A 21,489-nucleotide genomic window follows, 5' to 3' on the forward strand; every position below is an offset into this window, starting at 1 on the left:
GAGGGTATGTTTGGCAGCATGAGTGAAGGATGCTTTGTTGCAAAATAGGAAGCCAATTCTAGATTTAATTTTGGATTGGAGATGCTTAATGTGAGTCTGGAAGGAGAGTTTACAGTCTAGCCAGACATCTAGGTATTTGTAGTTGTCCACGTACTCTAAGTCAAAACCATCCAGAATAGTGCATGCATTTAGTTTTATTTGCATTTAAGAGCAGTTGGAGGCCACAGAAGGAGAGTTGTATGGCATTGAAGCTCATCTGGATGTTAGTTAGCACAGTGTCCAAAGAAGGGTCGGAAGTATACAGAATGGTGTCGTCTGCGTAGAGGTGGATCAGAGAATCACCAGCAGCAAGAGCGATATCATTGATGTATACAGAGAAGAGAGTCGGCCCGAGAATTGAACCCTGTGGCACCCCCGTAGACACTGCCAGAGGTCCGGACAACAGGCCCTCCGATTTGACACACTGAACTCTATCAGAGAAGTAGTTGGTGAACCAGGCGAGGCAGTCATTTGAGAAACCAAGGCTGTTGAGTCTGCCAATAAAAATGTGGTGATTGACAGAGTCGAAAGCCTTGGCCAGGTCGATGAATACGGCTGCACAGTAATGTCTCTTATCAATGGCGGTTATGATATCGTTTAGGATAATACTAAGCATCCTCCAATTCGTTTGCTATGGTACAACTAGGTAAAACGTATGAAACTACACGTCCTTTGATACTACATGTCTTTTTATTCGTATGATATTGTACAACCGCTATTCCTTTCATAATGTAACATATAGAATAACAAGAATTCCCCCGAGACTACATTGGTCTGTGTGTGTGTGGGTAGGGACAGTGTAGGGCATTAACTATGCAGGCATGAGTTACGTCAGAGCTGTTTAAACAGTACTGCAGAGGGATAGAGTGGGTGTTATAGAGACAAAACCACAAAATATATTCAACCCACACTCTCAGAATAGGATAACAGGATGTGTTTCTTTATTACAAAAAAACACACACATTTGGCATTATAGCCTTAATTGAAACAACCCTTTGAGAGGGATGCCGAAAATGCCAAAATATATAGTTATTTTAAAATAAATAACTTTTTATTGCACTTCTGTTGTCCTTCAAGAGGCTAGTGACTGTAACTGGTTTGCACAGTGTAGATGATTCACATGGACTGCAAGGTAGGAACACATATTCTCCCCTTCTCCAATATGACAAGTCTCTGTACAGTGCTCAGAGAATCAGCACGTCCACCTTCTGTCTCTACTGCAACACCACTGTGGATAACACACCACAGGCCAGTCATACTAGTGGAGCCTCCTCCTATGGTTGAGTTCCAAATGGCACACTATTCCCTACATAGTGCACTCCTTTTGACCAGGGCTATAGGGGAAATAGGGTGTAGGTAAATAGGGTGCCATTTAGGACACAGAATATGAGAGTGCACTACAGCCTCTGCTATATAGTAAGTGGTTTGCTGCGTGTTAATGCTTCTGTCTATGTGTGTGATTGGTATAAGAAATGGTATGGGTTTTGAAAAGGACAATTGTTCTGGCAACAAAATGTGGCAATACTTGAACTTAATACTACATCCACTTAAATGGACGAATGCTAAATGCTAATGCTAATAGTGTACAATTGAGAAGTGAAAGTAAGGTACAAACAGATCCTCTGATAAGTAGGTCGACTATGAAACAAATCATATATATATAGTAAACAAAACATCAGATGAACAAATGAAGAATTCACTTTGGTCCAGGAGACAACAGGACCGTGGTAGCCTAACCAGCTAATGTCCTCAAAGATCACATCTAGCCACAGACCTTTTGTGCTCAAACAAAAAAAAAGTGCACCCAACATTTTTGGGGGCCACAACTGCAGTCACAGATTCGCTGGCAAATTATCACTTTTATTATTTAGATACATAGAATATATGTCTTAATGGCAAATTAAATTACACAAATAAATAACATTTTGTATCAAATGTGTAAGTCTTAGTCACTTTACTAATAGCAATAACAATAACAAAATAATAATAAAATATTCTAAAACTGATGAATAAAATATTTTGCACAACTATTTTGAATTTGAATAAACGCTGCACTATTTAACAATTAACCAACACAATGAAAACAGAAGATTGGGAAAAATACTGTAACCTATCATGACTATATGCAACCCAACTCCATCTGTTTCCACTGTGTATCCTACCTGGCTGAAACTTTGATCTAGTGGAATAAGTATTGAGGAGCATCAAATCAAATCAAATGCATTAGTCACATACACAGTTTACAGCATGTATGTGCAAGCTCCCTCAGCAATGCAGTACATGAATGAATAAAAACAACTATGATGACCCCTCTGTGGAAAGATGAGACTCTCGCGACCACGATGGTGTTCTCCGTTCTTCTCTACGACTCCCACAAGCGTCTTGGGACCCGTCTGAAGTCGGTACAGCCAATCTGCCAACTTCTGTTTCTAGTTTCTGAACATGTTTGGGCTACACACTCATATGGAATTGTGGAATTGTGGAATTGTGAGACCTCTGTGGAATTGTGAGACTCTCACAAACACCTAGTAGCACTCACTTCGGTCATCATGAAGTGCTTTGAGAGACTAGTCAAGGACCATATCACCTCCACCCTACCTGACACCCTAGACCCACTCCAATTTGCTTACCGCCCAAATAGGTCCACAGACGATGCAATCTCAACCACACTGCACACTGCCCTAACCCACCTGGACAAGAGGAATACCTATGTGAGAATGCTGTTCATCGACTACAGCTCGGCATTCAACACCATAGTACCCTCCAAGCTCGTCATCAAGCTCGAGACCCTGGGTCTCGACCCCGCCCTGTGCAACTGGGTACTGGACTTCCTGACGGGCCGCCCCCAGGTGGTGAGGGTAGGCAACAACATCTCCTCCCCGCTGATCCTCAACACGGGGGCCCCACAAGGGTGCGTTCTGAGCCCTCTCCTGTACTCCCTGTTCACCCACGACTGCGTGGCCACGCACGCCTCCAACTCAATCATCAAGTTTGCGGACGACACAACAGTGGTAGGCTTGATTACCAACAACGACGAGACGGCCTACAGGGAGGAGGTGAGGGCCCTCGGAGTGTGGTGTCAGGAAAATAACCTCACACTCAACGTCAACAAAACTAAGGAGATGATTGTGGACTTCAGGAAACAGCAGAGGGAACACCCCCTATCCACATCGATGGAACAGTAGTGGAGAGGGTAGCTAGTTTTAAGTTCCTCGGCATACACATCACAGACAAACTGAATTGGTCCACTCACACTGACAGCGTCGTGAAGAAGGCGCAGCAGCGCCTATTCAACCTCAGGAGGCTGAAGAAATTCGGCTTGTCACCAAAAGCACTCACAAACTTCTACAGATGCACAATCGAGAGCATCCTGGCGGGCTGTATCACCGCCTGGTACGGCAACTGCTCCGCCCTCAACCGTAAGGCTCTCCAGAGGGTAGTGAGGACTGCACAACGCATCACCGGGGGCAAACTACCTGCCCTCCAGGACACCTACACCACCCGTTGTTACAGGAAGGCCATAAAGATCATCAAGGACATCAACCACCCGAACCACTGCCTGTTCACCCCGCTATCATCCAGAAGGCGAGGTCAGTACAGGTGCATCAAAGCTGGGACCGAGAGACTGAAAAACAGCTTCTATCTCAAGGCCATCAGACTGTTAAACAGCCACCACTAACACTGAGTGGCTGCTGCCAACACACTGTCATTGACACTGACCCAACTCCAGCCATTTTAATAATGGGAATTGATGGGAAATGATGTAAATATATCACTAGCCACTTTAAACAATGCTACCTTATATAATGTTACTTACCCTACATTATTAATCTCATATGCATATGTATATACTGTACTCTACATCATCGACTGCATCCTTATGTAACACATGTATCACTAGCCACTTTAACTATGCCACTTTGTTTACTTTGTCTACACACTCATCTCATATGTATATACTGTACTCGATACCATCTACTGTATGCTGCTCTGTACCATCACTCATTCATATATCCTTATGTACATGTTCCTTATCCCCTTACACTGTGTATAAGACAGTAGTTTTGGAATTGTTAGTTAGATTACTTGTTGGTTATCACTGCATTGTTGGAACTAGAAGCACAAGCATTTCGCTACACTCGCATTAACATCTGCTAACCATGTGTATGTGACAAATAAAATTTGATTTGATTTGATTTGATTTGAGTTTTAGGTTGTTTTGCTCTAGGACACCAACAGGCTCACAAGACTCATCTGAAGGTCTCCCGGTACCAGTGGGAAACAATGATGGAAGTATAGTATATATGGAGACTGTTCAGTCCCAAAAATAAGGGCTTAAATACGTGAATACGTCCTGATATTTCTACCTCTCAGATATAGGACAGACACTTTCAAACAAACTTCCTTTACATTTTTGGGGGGGACTATCTGTTGTTCAATGTTAAAGCCAATTTATGCTTTATACGAATATGTGGTCGGAGGCGCCGTATCGATGGCGTGACGCAATTGCGGAGCCTCCGGAGGCATGCAGAGTCCATATTGAGCTCCGTATCGCATCACTGTGCACCTTTCAAATTCTGTAACAATGCGAGGGCTCTGTCTAGCTCCACATTAACATGATTGGTTGACGGTAGGTGACGACGGGAGGTCCTATATAAACACAAACTCACTTCCTTTGCAACTTCCTTCACAACAGCTCTATAGACTATAGACAACAGGACCGTTGTATGAATGTCCTGACTTCTGCAGAGGCCGTATCACCATAAATGCTGCATGGCCAATGCAGACCACAGATTAACCATGCAGCGCCTTTTATTCAATGTGTTTGTATGGGCTAATAGCAGTAAGGTCAAAAAAATGTAACAAAAAAATGTTCTATATATGTATTTTTATACTTCTAAATCAAATAGCAACATGATTATTGGAATGATGTTCTTAAAACAATTCCATATTGCTGAGTAAAACAAGTTTTCACACCTACAGGAAATCAGATGGAATTATATCACCATCCAACTTTCCAGAGATCCAGAGAAATGATCCAACATGAGAACTGCCCACAAAACAGGGTTGTCATTAGTTACCACAGCCACAATGTTATAAACCTTCCTATTTATACAACGTATTTTCTTAAAATGTGATTTTAAACCTAGCCCTAACCTTAACCACACTGCTAATCTTATGCCTAACCCTAACCTTAAATAATATTTTATAGACAGTTTTTACTTTGCGGTTGTGGTAACTAGTGACAACCACAAAACAGGAAACTGGAACCCATTTTGGAGGTTAACAGCTCCAGCATGTTATGTTCTGTATGTAAGAGTTCTGTCGACAGATGGTGTTGCCCTGTGTGACTGTGTTCCTCTCTATGTTTTCACAGTGAAGAAAGCCAAGCTGGATGGAGCCCAAGGTATCTGCTGCTGGGAACCTGGAAATAGAATAGACAAAACAGGACTGGGTTGGGGAAAACTTGCTAGCTATGTTTTATAGGGACAGGAGTTTACCTGATCATGTGTGGCTGGTCAGGTCAAGTGCAGAGGAAAAACTCCTGCCCTGGTCCTAGATCTGTGTTTCAGCCAACTTCTCTGACTAGAGTTCTTATATGGAGCACAGATAAATTCAGTTATTTCACTCTCTACCCCTCACAGATAAATTCAGTTCTTTCACTCTCTACCCCTCACAGATAAATTCAGTTCTTTCACTCTCTACCTCTCACAGATAAATTCAGTTCTTTCACTCTCTACCCCTCAGATAAATTCAGTTCTTTCACTCTCTACCCCTCACAGATAAATTCAGTTCTTTCACTCTCTACCCCTCACAGATAAATTCAGTTATTTCACTCTCTACCTCTCACAGATAAATTCAGTTATTTCACTCTCTAGCCCTCACAGATAAATTCAGTTCTTTCACTCTCTAGCCCTCACAGATAAATTCAGTTAATTCACTCTCTACCTCTCACAGATAAATTCAGTTCTTTCACTCTCTACCCCTCACAGATAAATTCAGTTCTTTCACTCTCTACCTCTCACAGATAAATTCAGTTATTTCATTCTCTACCCTTTCACAGAGAAATCCAGTTCTTTCACTCTCTACCCTTCACAGATAAATTCAGTTAGCTATTTTTCTCCCTCACAGATAAATTCCATTCTTTATCACTCTACCTCTCACAGAGTAATTCAGATATTTCTGACTCTACCCCTCACAGAGTAATTCAGATATTTCTCACTCTACCCCTCACAGAGAAGTTCAGTTGTTTCTCTCCCTCACAGAGTAATTCAGGTCTTTCTCTCTCTCACTCACAGAGAAGTTCAACACATATGTGACCCTGAAGGTGCAAAATGTGAAGAGCACGACCATCGCTGTCCGGGGAAGCCTGCCCAGCTGGGAGCAGGACTTCATGTTGTGAGTCCTCTCTCTTTCTAAGACTTCATCTCCCTCTCTTCGCCATTCTCTACATCTTTATTTCCTTGTTTGTCACTCCTTCACGTCTCTGAATTCCTCTTACATCGACCTCCATCTTTCTTTATCCTCTTTATTGTTTAATGTCTTTCCATCAGTTTATCTCTACCTCCTTTTCCCTCCTGCTCCCTCATCTGTTATTTCATCTCTTCTCCCTCGGTACCGCTATCACTCACTCCTCCTCCCTCTCCACATGGACTTCCTCCCAGTTCCTCTCACTCTATCTCTCTCTCTCCTCCTTATCCTCTTCCTCCCACATCCTCTCTTTATCTCTCTCTCTCCTCCTTATCCTCTTCCTCCCACATCCTCTCTTTATCTCTCTCTCTCCTCCTTATCCTCTTCCTCCCACATCCTCTCTTTATCTCTCTCTCTCCTCCTTATCCTCTTCCTCCCACATCCTCTCTTTATCTCTCTCTCTCCTCCTTATCCTCTTCCTCCCACATCCTCTCTTTATCTCTCTCTCTCCTCCTTATCCTCTTCATCCCAGCTCCTCTCTCTCCTCCTTATCCTCTTCCTCCCCCGTTGCTTCTTGATCTCTTACTTGCTCCCTTCTTCCTCCTCCTTTTTGTCCTCCTACTGTTCCCTTATCTTCCCTCGTCTTTCTCTTCCTCCTCTATCATTACAAAACCATCTCCTACATTACATAACCATCTCCTACAGTACAAAACCATCTCCTACATTACATAACCATCTCCTACATTACATAACCATCTCCTACATTACATAACCATCTCCTACATTACATTACCATCTCCTACATTACATTACCATCTCCTACATTACATTACCATCTCCTACATTACATTACCATCTCCTACATTACATTACCATCTCCTACATTACATAACCATCTCCTACATTACATAACCATCTCCTACATTACATAACCATCTCCTACATTACATAACCATCTCCTACATTACATAACCATCTCCTACATTACATAACCATCTCCTACATTACATAACCATCTCCTACATTACATAACCATATCCTACATTACATAACCATCTCCTACATTACATAACCATCTCCTACATTACATAACCATCTCCTACATTACATAACCATCTCCTACATTACATAACCATCTCCTACATTACATAACCATATCCTACATTACATAACCATCTCCTACAGTACAAAACCATCTCCTACATTACATAACCATCTCCTACATTACATTACCATCTCCTACAGTACAAAACCATCTCCTACATTACATAACCATATCCTACATTACATAACCATCTCCTACATTACATTACCATCTCCTACAGTACAAAACCATCTCCTACATTACATAACCATCTCCTACATTACATAACCATCTCCTACATTACATAACCATCTCCTACAGTACAAAACCATCTCCTACATTACATAACCATCTCCTACATTACATAATAATAATATATAATAATAATAATAATATATGCCATTTAGCAGACGCTTTTATCCAAAGCGACTTACAGTCATGTGTGCATACATTCTACGTATGGGTGGTCCCGGGGATCGAACCCACTACCCTGGCGTTACAAGCGCCATGCTCTACCAACTGAGCTACACAGGACCTCATAACCATCTCCTACATTACATAACCATCTACATTACATAACCATCTCCTACATTACATAACCATCTCCTACATTACATAACCATCTCCTACATTACATAACCATATCCTACATTACATAACCATCTCCTACATTACATAACCATCTCCTACATTACATAACCATCTCCTACATTACATAACCATCTCCTACATTACATAACCATCTCCTACATTACATAATGTAACGGTTTTGACTTGAGGTTATTATTTATAGGGGTGCCAGGTAGGTTGTGCCTACCAGAGAAAACATTAGTTTCTCCTTTTAGTTTGGGTGGGAATGAGTCCCATCTGGTCCGTCAAGTCTACACCAATACAAAGGACGTATGTAAAAGTCAGGATGGAAATAAACTTTTCATAAACCCTTAAAACATTGAAAAGAACTTCAAAACAATTATATTCTGTTGCGTGGGTTGTATTAGCAACAACGATTACACACATATATAATAATATCACAATGAGTTCTGGTTCCTCCAGAAATGTCCTGTACCTCGGGCCTAAAAAGAGTCCTGCCCGGTAGAGTTCAGGGAACTCAAGTGACTTCTGTCACGCAATGTTTGTCCGTTCATTCAGTGTAGCATAAACCCAGTATTAATCATACCATCAATAGAACAATAAGTTTACCACAGAACTTTAAAGCGTATCACTCTTAATAAGTCCTCAACTACAACTAACAACATAAATCACAGTATACATCACATCAAAACAAATGAAATACCGTATACAAAAAGGTGGTAGTCAGTCGGTCAGTCAGACAATCCAATCCGCCAATAGATCTCCCGCGGAGAAAGGCCACGAAGAACGGAGAGGTGTAGTCCAGGGACGCAAAGAGTGGATCCGATCCTGGGTAAACTCTATTAGGCAACAAAACACACGTTTAACGGCAACAAAACAACGGAATAGAGAAGCTTCGGGAACTGAGGGTTGAACACATCCTCAGTCACGTCTCCATCACAACCCCACTTTTGCGCAGCTGATACTGGCTATTTAATTGGGAATTAAAGGGAAAGCGCCCTATTGGAAGGAGCTGCACTGAGACGGTTCAGAAAAATTCAGGGCCGTCACACACCCCCTCCCCTGGAAAAAGCCGACCATTGCCCTGGAAGGCACATCTTGGTCGGGGAAACCGAGAAAGGTCTCCTCATCGCTTTCCTCTACAAAAATATCCAGGACCTTGCGGCGCTCAATCGCCTCCAATTCCTCAGCCGAGGGGTAACAGGCCTTAAGGCGTGAGACATGGACGATGCGCATATCTTCACCTGTGTCCTCTTTCACCACTCGGTAGTTCAAAGGGCCCATCTGCTCCACAATCCTATATGGTCCTTGCCATTTAGGAGCGAGCTTGGCCGAGAAGAATTGTTCAGCTTTCGAGTAAGGATGAGAGCGAAGCCACACCCGATCACGAAGCTGGAACTGCATGTCTCGTCTGTTCTTATCATAATTTCTCTTCTGCTTGAGTCAAGCCTGGATCATGTTCTTTGAGACAAGAGCTCTCAAGTCATGGAGATGGCCTACCTGGTCATAGCAAGCAGCGTCTGGAGTAAGCTGCTGGGGCTGTAGCACCATATCCAAGGGTCCTCGGAGAGGACGACTTAGGTTCAGCTCTGCAGGTGTGACTCCAGTGGACTCTTGCACAGCAGAATTCAGGGCAAATCGAAACTCATGAAGGTGCTTGTCCCAGTGTTTGTGCTGGGTCCCTACATAGGAAGCAATCATTGTCTTCAAGGTTCGATTTACTCTCTCAGTGAGATTGGTCTGTGGGTGATAGGCCGTGGTCAACTTCTGCCTCAGGTTCCATCTTTGGCAGGTCTCCTCAAAGAGATCAGAGACAAATTGGGAACCTCGATCAGACAGGATGTAATCAGGCACTCCCCAGCGAGTCAGGATCTCTTTCGTAAGGATGTTAGAGACGGTCCTTGCTGTGGCCTGACGCAGGGAAAAGAGTTCCACCCACTTTGAATAGTAATCAACAAAAACAAGTATGTACACATTCTGATTGGAGCTTCTAGGAAATGGACCCATCAAATCCACTCCTAACATTTCCCAAGGTCGGGTAACCACCGTTTGCTGCAACATGCCAGCAGGCTTTCTACCTTCTGGTTTGTACATTTGACAAACCTGACAGTTTCGGATGTGTGACTTCACATCCATGCTCAGATGTGGCCAGTAGAGTAACGCTTGCAACCGCTTGTAGGTTTTGAACCTGCCCAAATGACCAGCTAATGGGTCTTCATGGAAATGTTGAAGCAGTTGAAGGCGTAGAGTTTCAGGTATGTACATTTGGTAGAGTGTTCTGTGAGGTAGTTGTACAACTCGGTAGACTTTGTCTTCCATGATGGTCAGCTTTGTGGTAGGATTGACCATCTTTTCTCCATCTTCCAGGATAGTCTGGTACAAAGCCTGTACTTCTGGATCATCCTGTTGGGCTTTCCATATGGCCTCATCAGAGATGGGAAAGTCCGTTTTGGGCGAGTCTCGACTGCTTGACAGGACAGTAGCACATGTAAGATGAGGGCCACCATTATCACAAGCAGGAGCTCTGGACAAGGCATCTGGAACAGTGTTGTATTTTCCTTTCCTGTATTCCACTGCAAAGGTGAACTCTTGCAACCGTAGAGCCCATCTTATGAGTCTGGTGCTTGGTTTGTTGGTCTTGAACACCCACACAAGGGAGGAATGGTCAGTGACCACAGTGAAGTGTCTACCCTCCAAGTAGTACCTCCACTTTTCCAAAACCCAGACAACTGCAAGGCACTCTTGCTCGGTTGTGGAGTAGTTCCGTTCTGCTCCATTCAATGTCCGACTGGCGAACGCTAGCACTTCTTCAGTGCCAAGTCCAGTCTGTTGGACTAGGACAGCACCAAGTCCAACATCACTTGCATCAGTGTAAACAACAAAAGGGCAATCAAAGTTGGGATGACCTAAAATGGGAGGTGTGACGAGATGTCGTTTCAGGGTTTCAAAGGAGGTCTGGCACTCTGCCGTCCATTGGAATTTCGCTCCTTTTCGCTTCAACGCGTTGAGGGGTTCTGCCACCTGGGAGAAGTTCGACACAAACCGATGGTACCATCCAGCCATACCAAGGAACCGTTGAAGGGCCTTGAGTGTGGTTGGCACAGGGAAGTCTTGTACAGCCTTTGTCTTTTCAGGATCCACATGAATGCCGTCGAAAGACACAATATGGCCAAGGAACTTCAGGGAGGTTTGGCAGAAGTTGCTCTTCTTCATATTTAAGGTCAGACCAGCTTCTCTTAGCTTGTCCAACACTGCTTGAAGATCTTGAAAGTGTCTTTCTCTGTTCTGAGAGTAGATAATTATATCGTCCAGGTAGACGAAACAGATCTTCCCTTTGAGCTCACCTAACGCAATCTCCATGAGTCTTTGGAAAGTGGCAGGGGCATTCTTTAATCCAAAGGGCATCACCTTAAAGGAAAACAAGCCCTCGGCACAGACAAACGCAGTCTTGTCCTTGCTTTCCTGGTCCATCTCAACCTGCCAATAACCACTATTGAGGTCAAGGGTAGTGAACACAACAGCGCCAGACAATGACTCCAGGATCTCATGGATGGTGGGAAGAGGATAGGCATCAGTCTGGGAAACATTGTTGGTCTTCCTATAGTCCACACAAAATCTAAGACCACCAGTCTTTTTTGGGATGAGGACAACAGGAGCAGCCCAGGGAGAGGAGGAACGTTCTATTATATCTTGTGCTAACATATCATTTATGAGTCCCTTTTGGATGATTAGCTTCGCTGGGGACAAACGATATGGCTTTTGCTTGATCGGCATTTCCTGTGTAAGGAATATTTTGTGCTTCAGGAGCCCGGTGCGTCCTAGCTTTGAAGTACATACATCAGCATTATTCTGCAGCTGTTCCAACAGCCGTAACTCCTCTGGCTGTTCCAGCTGAGCTCTTCTCACAGCCTGTAAAAGGAGATCGTCAGAAGGATTATCAAGGGTTAGTGGTACCGGAGCAACGGCAGAGAAGAGTGCCACATTTGAACCCCAATCATGTAACTTTTTAGCTTCTGATTGGTGCGGTATTAACTGAAAGGATGGGGATGTCGATGGGGGGGCGTAGGCAGTGACTCTTGGGGTTTCAGCTCTGGTTAAAGCACCCAGAGAAGGATGGTCATTGCTGCGAAGAGAGTTAGGTGTGTTGGCCTGTTGTGATTTGTGGTTTCTGGAAGGGTTTACTTGATACGGTCTTGGACATGTAGCTGAAGAATGTCCCTTTTGGCTACATCTCCAACAGAACATGAGAGAGGTCTTGGCTGGACTCTGGCTGTTGTTGATGGTCTGTCTTGGGCAACTGTTTGGGTGTCTGTTTCTTTCTCTGGACATATTGCTGTTGGCATTCTCTGTCCTTCTCAAACTGCTGTCCCAAGCGAACCAGTCCATCGACAGTGGTGACTGTAGCATGGCCTTGTCTTGGCTGTTCAGAGGTGCCAGCTTGGCCCTCAGTGGTCTGAACAGAAGTGGACACCAGAGAAACTCTGTGTACGGAGTTGTGCCTAATGGAGGCCATGTCCACAGACAAGTCATCCAACATTTTAACACAATTAGAGAGTTCTCTCTGCAAGTGGCCTAATGGATAAGGCACTGGCCTCCTAAGCCAGGGTTTGTGGGTTCAAGTCCCATCTGGGGTGCCATTTTTTATGTAACGGTTTTGACTTGAGGTTATTATTTATAGGGGTGCCAGGTAGGTTGTGCCTACCAGAGAAAACATTAGTTTCTCCTTTTAGTTTGGGTGGGAATGAGTCCCATCTGGTCCGTCAAGTCTACACCAATACAAAGGACGTATGTAAAAGTCAGGATGGAAATAAACTTTTCATAAACCCTTAAAACATTGAAAAGAACTTCAAAACAATTATATTCTGTTGCGTGGGTTGTATTAGCAACAACAATGATTACACACATATATAATAATATCACAATGAGTTCTGGTTCCTCCAGAAATGTCCTGTACCTCGGGCCTAAAAAGAGTCCTGCCCGGTAGAGTTCAGGGAACTCAAGTGACTTCTGTCACGCAATGTTTGTCCGTTCATTCCGTGTAGCATAAACCCAGTATTAATCATACCATCAATAGAACAAGTTTACCACAGAACTTTAAAGCGTATCACTCTTAATAAGTCCTCAACTACAACTAACAACATAAATCACAGTATACATCACATCAAAACAAATGAAATACCGTATACAAAAAGGTGGTAGTCAGTCGGTCAGTCAGACAATCCAATCCGCCAATAGATCTCCCGCGGAGAAAGGCCACGAAGAACGGAGAGGTGTAGTCCAGGGACGCAAAGAGTGGATCCGATCCTGGGTAAACTCTATTAGGCAACAAAACAACGGAATAGAGAAGCTTCGGGAACTGAGGGTTGAACACATCCTCAGTCACGTCTCCATCACAACCCCACTTTTGCGCAGCTGATACTGGCTATTTAATTGGGAATTAAAGGGAAAGCGCCCTATTGGAAGGAGCTGCACTGAGACGGTTCAGAAAAATTCAGGGCCGTCACAATAACCATCTCCTAGCTGACTTACTAACAGTGTGCTTGTCAGCGAATGTGGATGGTGAAAGTGTGCCAGTGAGTGTATACTAGTTTGACTGGTGAGTAGTGTGGTAGCCAGTGAGTGTATACTAGTTTGACTGCTGAGTAGTGTGGTAGCCAGTGAGTGTATACTAGTTTGACTGGTGAGTAGTGTGGTAGCCAGTGAGTGTATACTAGTTTGACTGCTGAGTAGTGTGGTAGCCAGTGAGTGTATACTAGTTTGACTGGTGAGTAGTGTGGTAGCCAGTGAGTGTATACTAGTTTGACTGCTGAGTAGTGTAGTAGTCAGTGAGTGTATACTAGTTTGACTGCTGAGTAGTGTAGTAGTCAGTGAGTGTATACTAGTTTGACTGCTGAGTAGTGTAGTAGTCAGTGAGTGTATACTAGTTTGACTGCTGAGTAGTGTAGTAGTCAGTGAGTGTATACTAGTTTGACTGCTGAGTAGTGTAGTAGTCAGTGAGTGTATACTAGTTTGACTGGTGAGTAGTGTAGTAGCCAGTGAGTGTATACTAGTTTGACTGGTGAGTAGTGTAGTAGCCAGTGAGTGTATACTAGTTTGACTGCTGAGTAGTGTAGTAGTCAGTGAGTGTATACTAGTTTGACTGGTGAGTAGTGTAGTAGTCAGTGAGTGTATACTAGTTTGACTGCTGAGTAGTGTGGTAGCCAGTGAGTGTATACTAGTTTGACTGCTAAGTAGTGTGGTAGCCAGTGAGTGTATACTAGTTTGACTGCTGAGTAGTGTGGTAGCCAGTGAGTGTATACTAGTTTGACTGCTGAGTAGTGTGGTAGTCAGTGAGTGTATACTAGTTTGACTGCTGAGTAGTGTGGTAGCCAGTGAGTGTATACTAGTTTGACTGCTGAGTAGTGTGGTAGCCAGTGAGTGTATACTAGTTTGACTGCTGAGTAGTGTGGTAGCCAGTGAGTGTATACTAGTTTGACTGCTGAGTAGTGTGGTAGCCAGTGAGTGTATACTAGTTTGACTGCTGAGTAGTGTGGTAGCCAGTGAGTGTATACTAGTTTGACTGGTGAGTAGTGTGGTAGCCAGTGAGTGTATACTAGTTTGACTGGTGAGTAGTGTGGTAGCCAGTGAGTGTATACTAGTTTGACTGGTGAGTAGTGTGGTAGCCAGTGAGTGTATACTAGTTTGACTGCTGAGTAGTGTGGTAGCCAGTGAGTGTATACTAGTTTGACTGCTGAGTAGTGTGGTAGCCAGTGAGTGTATACTAGTTTGACTGCTGAGTAGTGTGGTAGCCAGTGAGTGTATACTAGTTTGACTGCTGAGTAGTGTAGTAGTCAGTGAGTGTATACTAGTTTGACTGGTGAGTAGTGTGGTAGCCAGTGAGTGTATACTAGTTTGACTGCTGAGTAGTGTGGTAGCCAGTGAGTGTATACTAATTTGACTGCTGAGTAGTGTGGTAGCCAGTGAGTGTATACTAGTTTGACTGGTGAGTAGTGTGGTAGCCAGTGAGTGTATACTAATTTGACTGCTGAGTAGTGTGGTAGCCAGTGAGTGTATACTAGTTTGACTGCTGAGTAGTGTAGTAGCCAGTGAGTGTATACTAGTTTGACTGGTGAGTAGTGTGGTAGCCAGTGAGTGTATACTAGTTTGACTGGTGAGTAGTGTGGTAGTCAGTGAGTGTATACTAGTTTGACTGCTGAGTAGTGTGGTAGCCAGTGAGTGTATACTAGTTTGACTGCTGAGTAGTGTGGTAGCCAGTGAGTGTATACTAGTTTGACTGCTGAGTAGTGTGGTAGCCAGTGAGTGTATACTAGTTTGACTGCTGAGTAGTGTGGTAGCCAGTGAGTGTATACTAGTTTGACTGGTGAGTAGTGTGGTAGCCAGTGAGTGTATACTAGTTTGACTGGTGAGTAGTGTGGTAGCCAGTGAGTGTATACTAGTTTGACTGCTGAGTAGTGTGGTAGCCAGTGAGTGTATACTAGTTTGACTGGTGAGTAGTGTGGTAGCCAGTGAGTGTATACTAGTTTGACTGGTGAGTAGTGTAGTAGCCAGTGAGTGTATACTAGTTTGACTGCTGAGTAGTGTGGTAGCCAGTGAGTGTATACTAGTTTGACTGCTGAGTAGTGTAGTAGCCAGTGAGTGTATACTAGTTTGACTGGTGAGTAGTGTGGTAGCCAGTGAGTGTATACTAGTTTGACTGCTGAGTAGTGTGGTAGCCAGTGAGTGTATACTAGTTTGACTGCTGAGTAGTGTAGTAGTCAGTGAGTGTATACTAGTTTGACTGCTGAGTAGTGTGGTAGCCAGTGAGTGTATACTAGTTTGACTGGTGAGTAGTGTAGTAGCCAGTGAGTGTATACTAGTTTGACTGGTGAGTAGTGTGGTAGCCAGTGAGTGTATACTAGTTTGACTGCTGAGTAGTGTGGTAGCCAGTGAGTGTATACTAGTTTGACTGCTGAGTAGTGTGGTAGCCAGTGAGTGTATACTAGTTTGACTGCTGAGTAGTGTGGTAGCCAGTGAGTGTATACTAGTTTGACTGCTGAGTAGTGTGGTAGCCAGTGAGTGTATACTAGTTTGACTGGTGAGAACTGTGGTAGCCAGTGAGTGTATACTAGTTTGACTGCTGAGTAGTGTGGTAGCCAGTGAGTGTATACTAGTTTGACTGCTGAGTAGTGTGGTAGCCAGTGAGTGTATACTAGTTTGACTGCTGAGTAGTGTGGTAGCCAGTGAGTGTATACTAGTTTGACTGCTGAGTAGTGTGGTAGCCAGTGAGTGTATACTAGTTTGACTGCTGAGTAGTGTGGTAGCCAGTGAGTGTATACTAGTTTGACTGCTGAGTAGTGTGGTAGCCAGTGAGTGTATACTAGTTTGACTGCTGAGTAGTGTGGTAGCCAGTGAGTGTATACTAGTTTGACTGCTGAGTAGTGTGGTAGCCAGTGAGTGTATACTAGTTTGACTGCTGAGTAGTGTGGTAGCCAGTGAGTGTATACTAGTTTGACTGGTGAGTAGTGTGGTAGCCAGTGAGTGTATACTAGTTTGACTGCTGAGTAGTGTGGTAGCCAGTGAGTGTATACTAGTTTGACTGGTGAGTAGTGTGGTAGCCAGTGAGTGTATACTAGTTTGACTGGTGAGTAGTGTGGTAGCCAGTGAGTGTATACTAATTTGACTGGTGAGTAGTGTGGTAGCCAGTGAGTGTATACTAATTTGACTGCTGAGTAGTGTGGTAGCCAGTGAGTGTATACTAGTTTGACTGGTGAGTAGTGTGGTAGCCAGTGAGTGTATACTAATTTGACTGCTGAGTAGTGTGGTAGCCAGTGAGTGTATACTAGTTTGACTGGTGAGTAGTGTGGTAGCCAGTGAGTGTATACTAGTTTGACTGGTGAGTAGTGTGGTAGCCAGTGAGTGTATACTAGTTTGACTGGTGAGTAGTGTGGTAGCCAGTGAGTGTATACTAGTTTGACTGGTGAGTAGTGTGGTAGTCAGTGAGTGTATACTAGTTTGACTGCTGAGTAGTGTGGTAGCCAGTGAGTGTATACTAGTTTGACTGCTGAGTAGTGTGGTAGCCAGTGAGTGTATACTAGTTTGACTGCTGAGTAGTGTGGTAGCCAGTGAGTGTATACTAGTTTGACTGCTGAGTAGTGTGGTAGCCAGTGAGTGTATACTAGTTTGACTGGTGAGTAGTGTGGTAGCCAGTGAGTGTATACTAGTTTGACTGGTGAGTAGTGTGGTAGCCAGTGAGTGTATACTAGTTTGACTGCTGAGTAGTGTGGTAGCCAGTGAGTGTATACTAGTTTGACTGGTGAGTAGTGTGGTAGCCAGTGAGTGTATACTAGTTTGACTGGTGAGTAGTGTAGTAGCCAGTGAGTGTATACTAGTTTGACTGCTGAGTAGTGTGGTAGCCAGTGAGTGTATACTAGTTTGACTGCTGAGTAGTGTAGTAGCCAGTGAGTGTATACTAGTTTGACTGGTGAGTAGTGTGGTAGCCAGTGAGTGTATACTAGTTTGACTGCTGAGTAGTGTGGTAGCCAGTGAGTGTATACTAGTTTGACTGCTGAGTAGTGTAGTAGTCAGTGAGTGTATACTAGTTTGACTGCTGAGTAGTGTGGTAGCCAGTGAGTGTATACTAGTTTGACTGGTGAGTAGTGTAGTAGCCAGTGAGTGTATACTAGTTTGACTGGTGAGTAGTGTGGTAGCCAGTGAGTGTATACTAGTTTGACTGCTGAGTAGTGTGGTAGCCAGTGAGTGTATACTAGTTTGACTGCTGAGTAGTGTGGTAGCCAGTGAGTGTATACTAGTTTGACTGCTGAGTAGTGTGGTAGCCAGTGAGTGTATACTAGTTTGACTGCTGAGTAGTGTGGTAGCCAGTGAGTGTATACTAGTTTGACTGGTGAGAACTGTGGTAGCCAGTGAGTGTATACTAGTTTGACTGCTGAGTAGTGTGGTAGCCAGTGAGTGTATACTAGTTTGACTGCTGAGTAGTGTGGTAGCCAGTGAGTGTATACTAGTTTGACTGCTGAGTAGTGTGGTAGCCAGTGAGTGTATACTAGTTTGACTGCTGAGTAGTGTGGTAGCCAGTGAGTGTATACTAGTTTGACTGCTGAGTAGTGTGGTAGCCAGTGAGTGTATACTAGTTTGACTGCTGAGTAGTGTGGTAGCCAGTGAGTGTATACTAGTTTGACTGCTGAGTAGTGTGGTAGCCAGTGAGTGTATACTAGTTTGACTGCTGAGTAGTGTGGTAGCCAGTGAGTGTATACTAGTTTGACTGCTGAGTAGTGTGGTAGCCAGTGAGTGTATACTAGTTTGACTGGTGAGTAGTGTGGTAGCCAGTGAGTGTATACTAGTTTGACTGGTGAGTAGTGTGGTAGCCAGTGAGTGTATACTAGTTTGACTGGTGAGTAGTGTGGTAGCCAGTGAGTGTATACTAGTTTGACTGGTGAGTAGTGTGGTAGCCAGTGAGTGTATACTAATTTGACTGGTGAGTAGTGTGGTAGCCAGTGAGTGTATACTAATTTGACTGCTGAGTAGTGTGGTAGCCAGTGAGTGTATACTAGTTTGACTGGTGAGTAGTGTGGTAGCCAGTGAGTGTATACTATTTTGACTGCTGAGTAGTGTGGTAGCCAGTGAGTGTATACTAGTTTGACTGGTGAGTAGTGTGGTAGCCAGTGAGTGTATACTAATTTGACTGCTGAGTAGTGTGGTAGCCAGTGAGTGTATACTAGTTTGACTGCTGAGTAGTGTAGTAGCCAGTGAGTGTATACTAGTTTGACTGGTGAGTAGTGTGGTAGCCAGTGAGTGTATACTAGTTTGACTGGTGAGTAGTGTGGTAGTCAGTGAGTGTATACTAGTTTGACTGCTGAGTAGTGTGGTAGCCAGTGAGTGTATACTAGTTTGACTGCTGAGTAGTGTGGTAGCCAGTGAGTGTATACTAGTTTGACTGCTGAGTAGTGTGGTAGCCAGTGAGTGTATACTAGTTTGACTGCTGAGTAGTGTGGTAGCCAGTGAGTGTATACTAGTTTGACTGGTGAGTAGTGTGGTAGCCAGTGAGTGTATACTAGTTTGACTGGTGAGTAGTGTGGTAGCCAGTGAGTGTATACTAGTTTGACTGCTGAGTAGTGTGGTAGCCAGTGAGTGTATACTAGTTTGACTGGTGAGTAGTGTGGTAGCCAGTGAGTGTATACTAGTTTGACTGGTGAGTAGTGTAGTAGCCAGTGAGTGTATACTAGTTTGACTGCTGAGTAGTGTGGTAGCCAGTGAGTGTATACTAGTTTGACTGCTGAGTAGTGTAGTAGCCAGTGAGTGTATACTAGTTTGACTGGTGAGTAGTGTGGTAGCCAGTGAGTGTATACTAGTTTGACTGCTGAGTAGTGTGGTAGCCAGTGAGTGTATACTAGTTTGACTGCTGAGTAGTGTAGTAGTCAGTGAGTGTATACTAGTTTGACTGCTGAGTAGTGTGGTAGCCAGTGAGTGTATACTAGTTTGACTGGTGAGTAGTGTAGTAGCCAGTGAGTGTATACTAGTTTGACTGGTGAGTAGTGTGGTAGCCAGTGAGTGTATACTAGTTTGACTGCTGAGTAGTGTGGTAGCCAGTGAGTGTATACTAGTTTGACTGCTGAGTAGTGTGGTAGCCAGTGAGTGTATACTAGTTTGACTGCTGAGTAGTGTGGTAGCCAGTGAGTGTATACTAGTTTGACTGGTGAGTAGTGTGGTAGCCAGTGAGTGTATACTAGTTTGACTGGTGAGTAGTGTGGTAGCCAGTGAGTGTATACTAGTTTGACTGCTGAGTAGTGTGGTAGCCAGTGAGTGTATACTAGTTTGACTGGTGAGTAGTGTGGTAGCCAGTGAGTGTATACTAGTTTGACTGGTGAGTAGTGTAGTAGCCAGTGAGTGTATACTAGTTTGACTGCTGAGTAGTGTGGTAGCCAGTGAGTGTATACTAGTTTGACTGCTGAGTAGTGTAGTAGCCAGTGAGTGTATACTAGTTTGACTGGTGAGTAGTGTGGTAGCCAGTGAGTGTATACTAGTTTGACTGCTGAGTAGTGTGGTAGCCAGTGAGTGTATACTAGTTTGACTGCTGAGTAGTGTAGTAGTCAGTGAGTGTATACTAGTTTGACTGCTGAGTAGTGTGGTAGCCAGTGAGTGTATACTAGTTTGACTGGTGAGTAGTGTAGTAGCCAGTGAGTGTATACTAGTTTGACTGGTGAGTAGTGTGGTAGCCAGTGAGTGTATACTAGTTTGACTGCTGAGTAGTGTGGTAGCCAGTGAGTGTATACTAGTTTGACTGCTGAGTAGTGTGGTAGCCAGTGAGTGTATACTAGTTTGACTGCTGAGTAGTGTGGTAGCCAGTGAGTGTATACTAGTTTGACTGCTGAGTAGTGTGGTAGCCAGTGAGTGTATACTAGTTTGACTGGTGAGTAGTGTGGTAGCCAGTGAGTGTATACTAGTTTGACTGGTGAGTAGTGTGGTAGCCAGTGAGTGTATACTAGTTTGACTGGTGAGTAGTGTGGTAGCCAGTGAGTGTATACTAATTTGACTGGTGAGTAGTGTTGTAGCCAGTGAGTGTATACTAATTTGACTGCTGAGTAGTGTGGTAGCCAGTGAGTGTATACTAGTTTGACTGGTGAGTAGTGTGGTAGCCAGTGAGTGTATACTAATTTGACTGCTGAGTAGTGTGGTAGCCAGTGAGTGTATACTAGTTTGACTGGTGAGTAGTGTGGTAGCCAGTGAGTGTATACTAATTTGACTGCTGAGTAGTGTGGTAGCCAGTGAGTGTATACTAGTTTGACTGCTGAGTAGTGTAGTAGCCAGTGAGTGTATACTAGTTTGACTGGTGAGTAGTGTGGTAGCCAGTGAGTGTATACTAGTTTGACTGGTGAGTAGTGTGGTAGTCAGTGAGTGTATACTAGTTTGACTGCTGAGTAGTGTGGTAGCCAGTGAGTGTATACTAGTTTGACTGCTGAGTAGTGTGGTAGCCAGTGAGTGTATACTAGTTTGACTGCTGAGTAGTGTGGTAGCCAGTGAGTGTATACTAGTTTGACTGCTGAGTAGTGTGGTAGCCAGTGAGTGTATACTAGTTTGACTGGTGAGTAGTGTGGTAGCCAGTGAGTGTATACTAGTTTGACTGGTGAGTAGTGTGGTAGCCAGTGAGTGTATACTAGTTTGACTGGTGAGTAGTGTGGTAGCCAGTGAGTGTATACTAGTTTGACTGCTGAGTAGTGTGTTAGCCAGTGAGTGTATACTAGTTTGACTGGTGAGTAGTGTGGTAGCCAGTGAGTGTATACTAGTTTGACTGGTGAGTAGTGTAGTAGCCAGTGAGTGTATACTAGTTTGACTGCTGAGTAGTGTGGTAGCCAGTGAGTGTATACTAGTTTGAC

The 21,489-nt window shown here is 43.9% G+C and overlaps 1 protein-coding gene across 1 annotated transcript in view; it reads left to right on the forward strand.

The window, feature by feature from the left end:
* The window catches only part of LOC124009431 (protein unc-13 homolog A-like), a 154,496-nt gene that overhangs the window by 16,828 nt on the left and 116,179 nt on the right, over positions 1 to 21,489 (forward strand). Inside the window, 2 exon segments of the mRNA XM_046321245.1 lie at positions 5,417 to 5,446; positions 6,339 to 6,438. Coding sequence (XP_046177201.1) covers positions 5,417 to 5,446; positions 6,339 to 6,438 — 130 coding nt within the window.

This window comes from Oncorhynchus gorbuscha, linkage group LG22 (assembly GCF_021184085.1).
Source record: "Oncorhynchus gorbuscha isolate QuinsamMale2020 ecotype Even-year linkage group LG22, OgorEven_v1.0, whole genome shotgun sequence".
Lineage (NCBI taxonomy): Eukaryota > Metazoa > Chordata > Actinopteri > Salmoniformes > Salmonidae > Oncorhynchus > Oncorhynchus gorbuscha.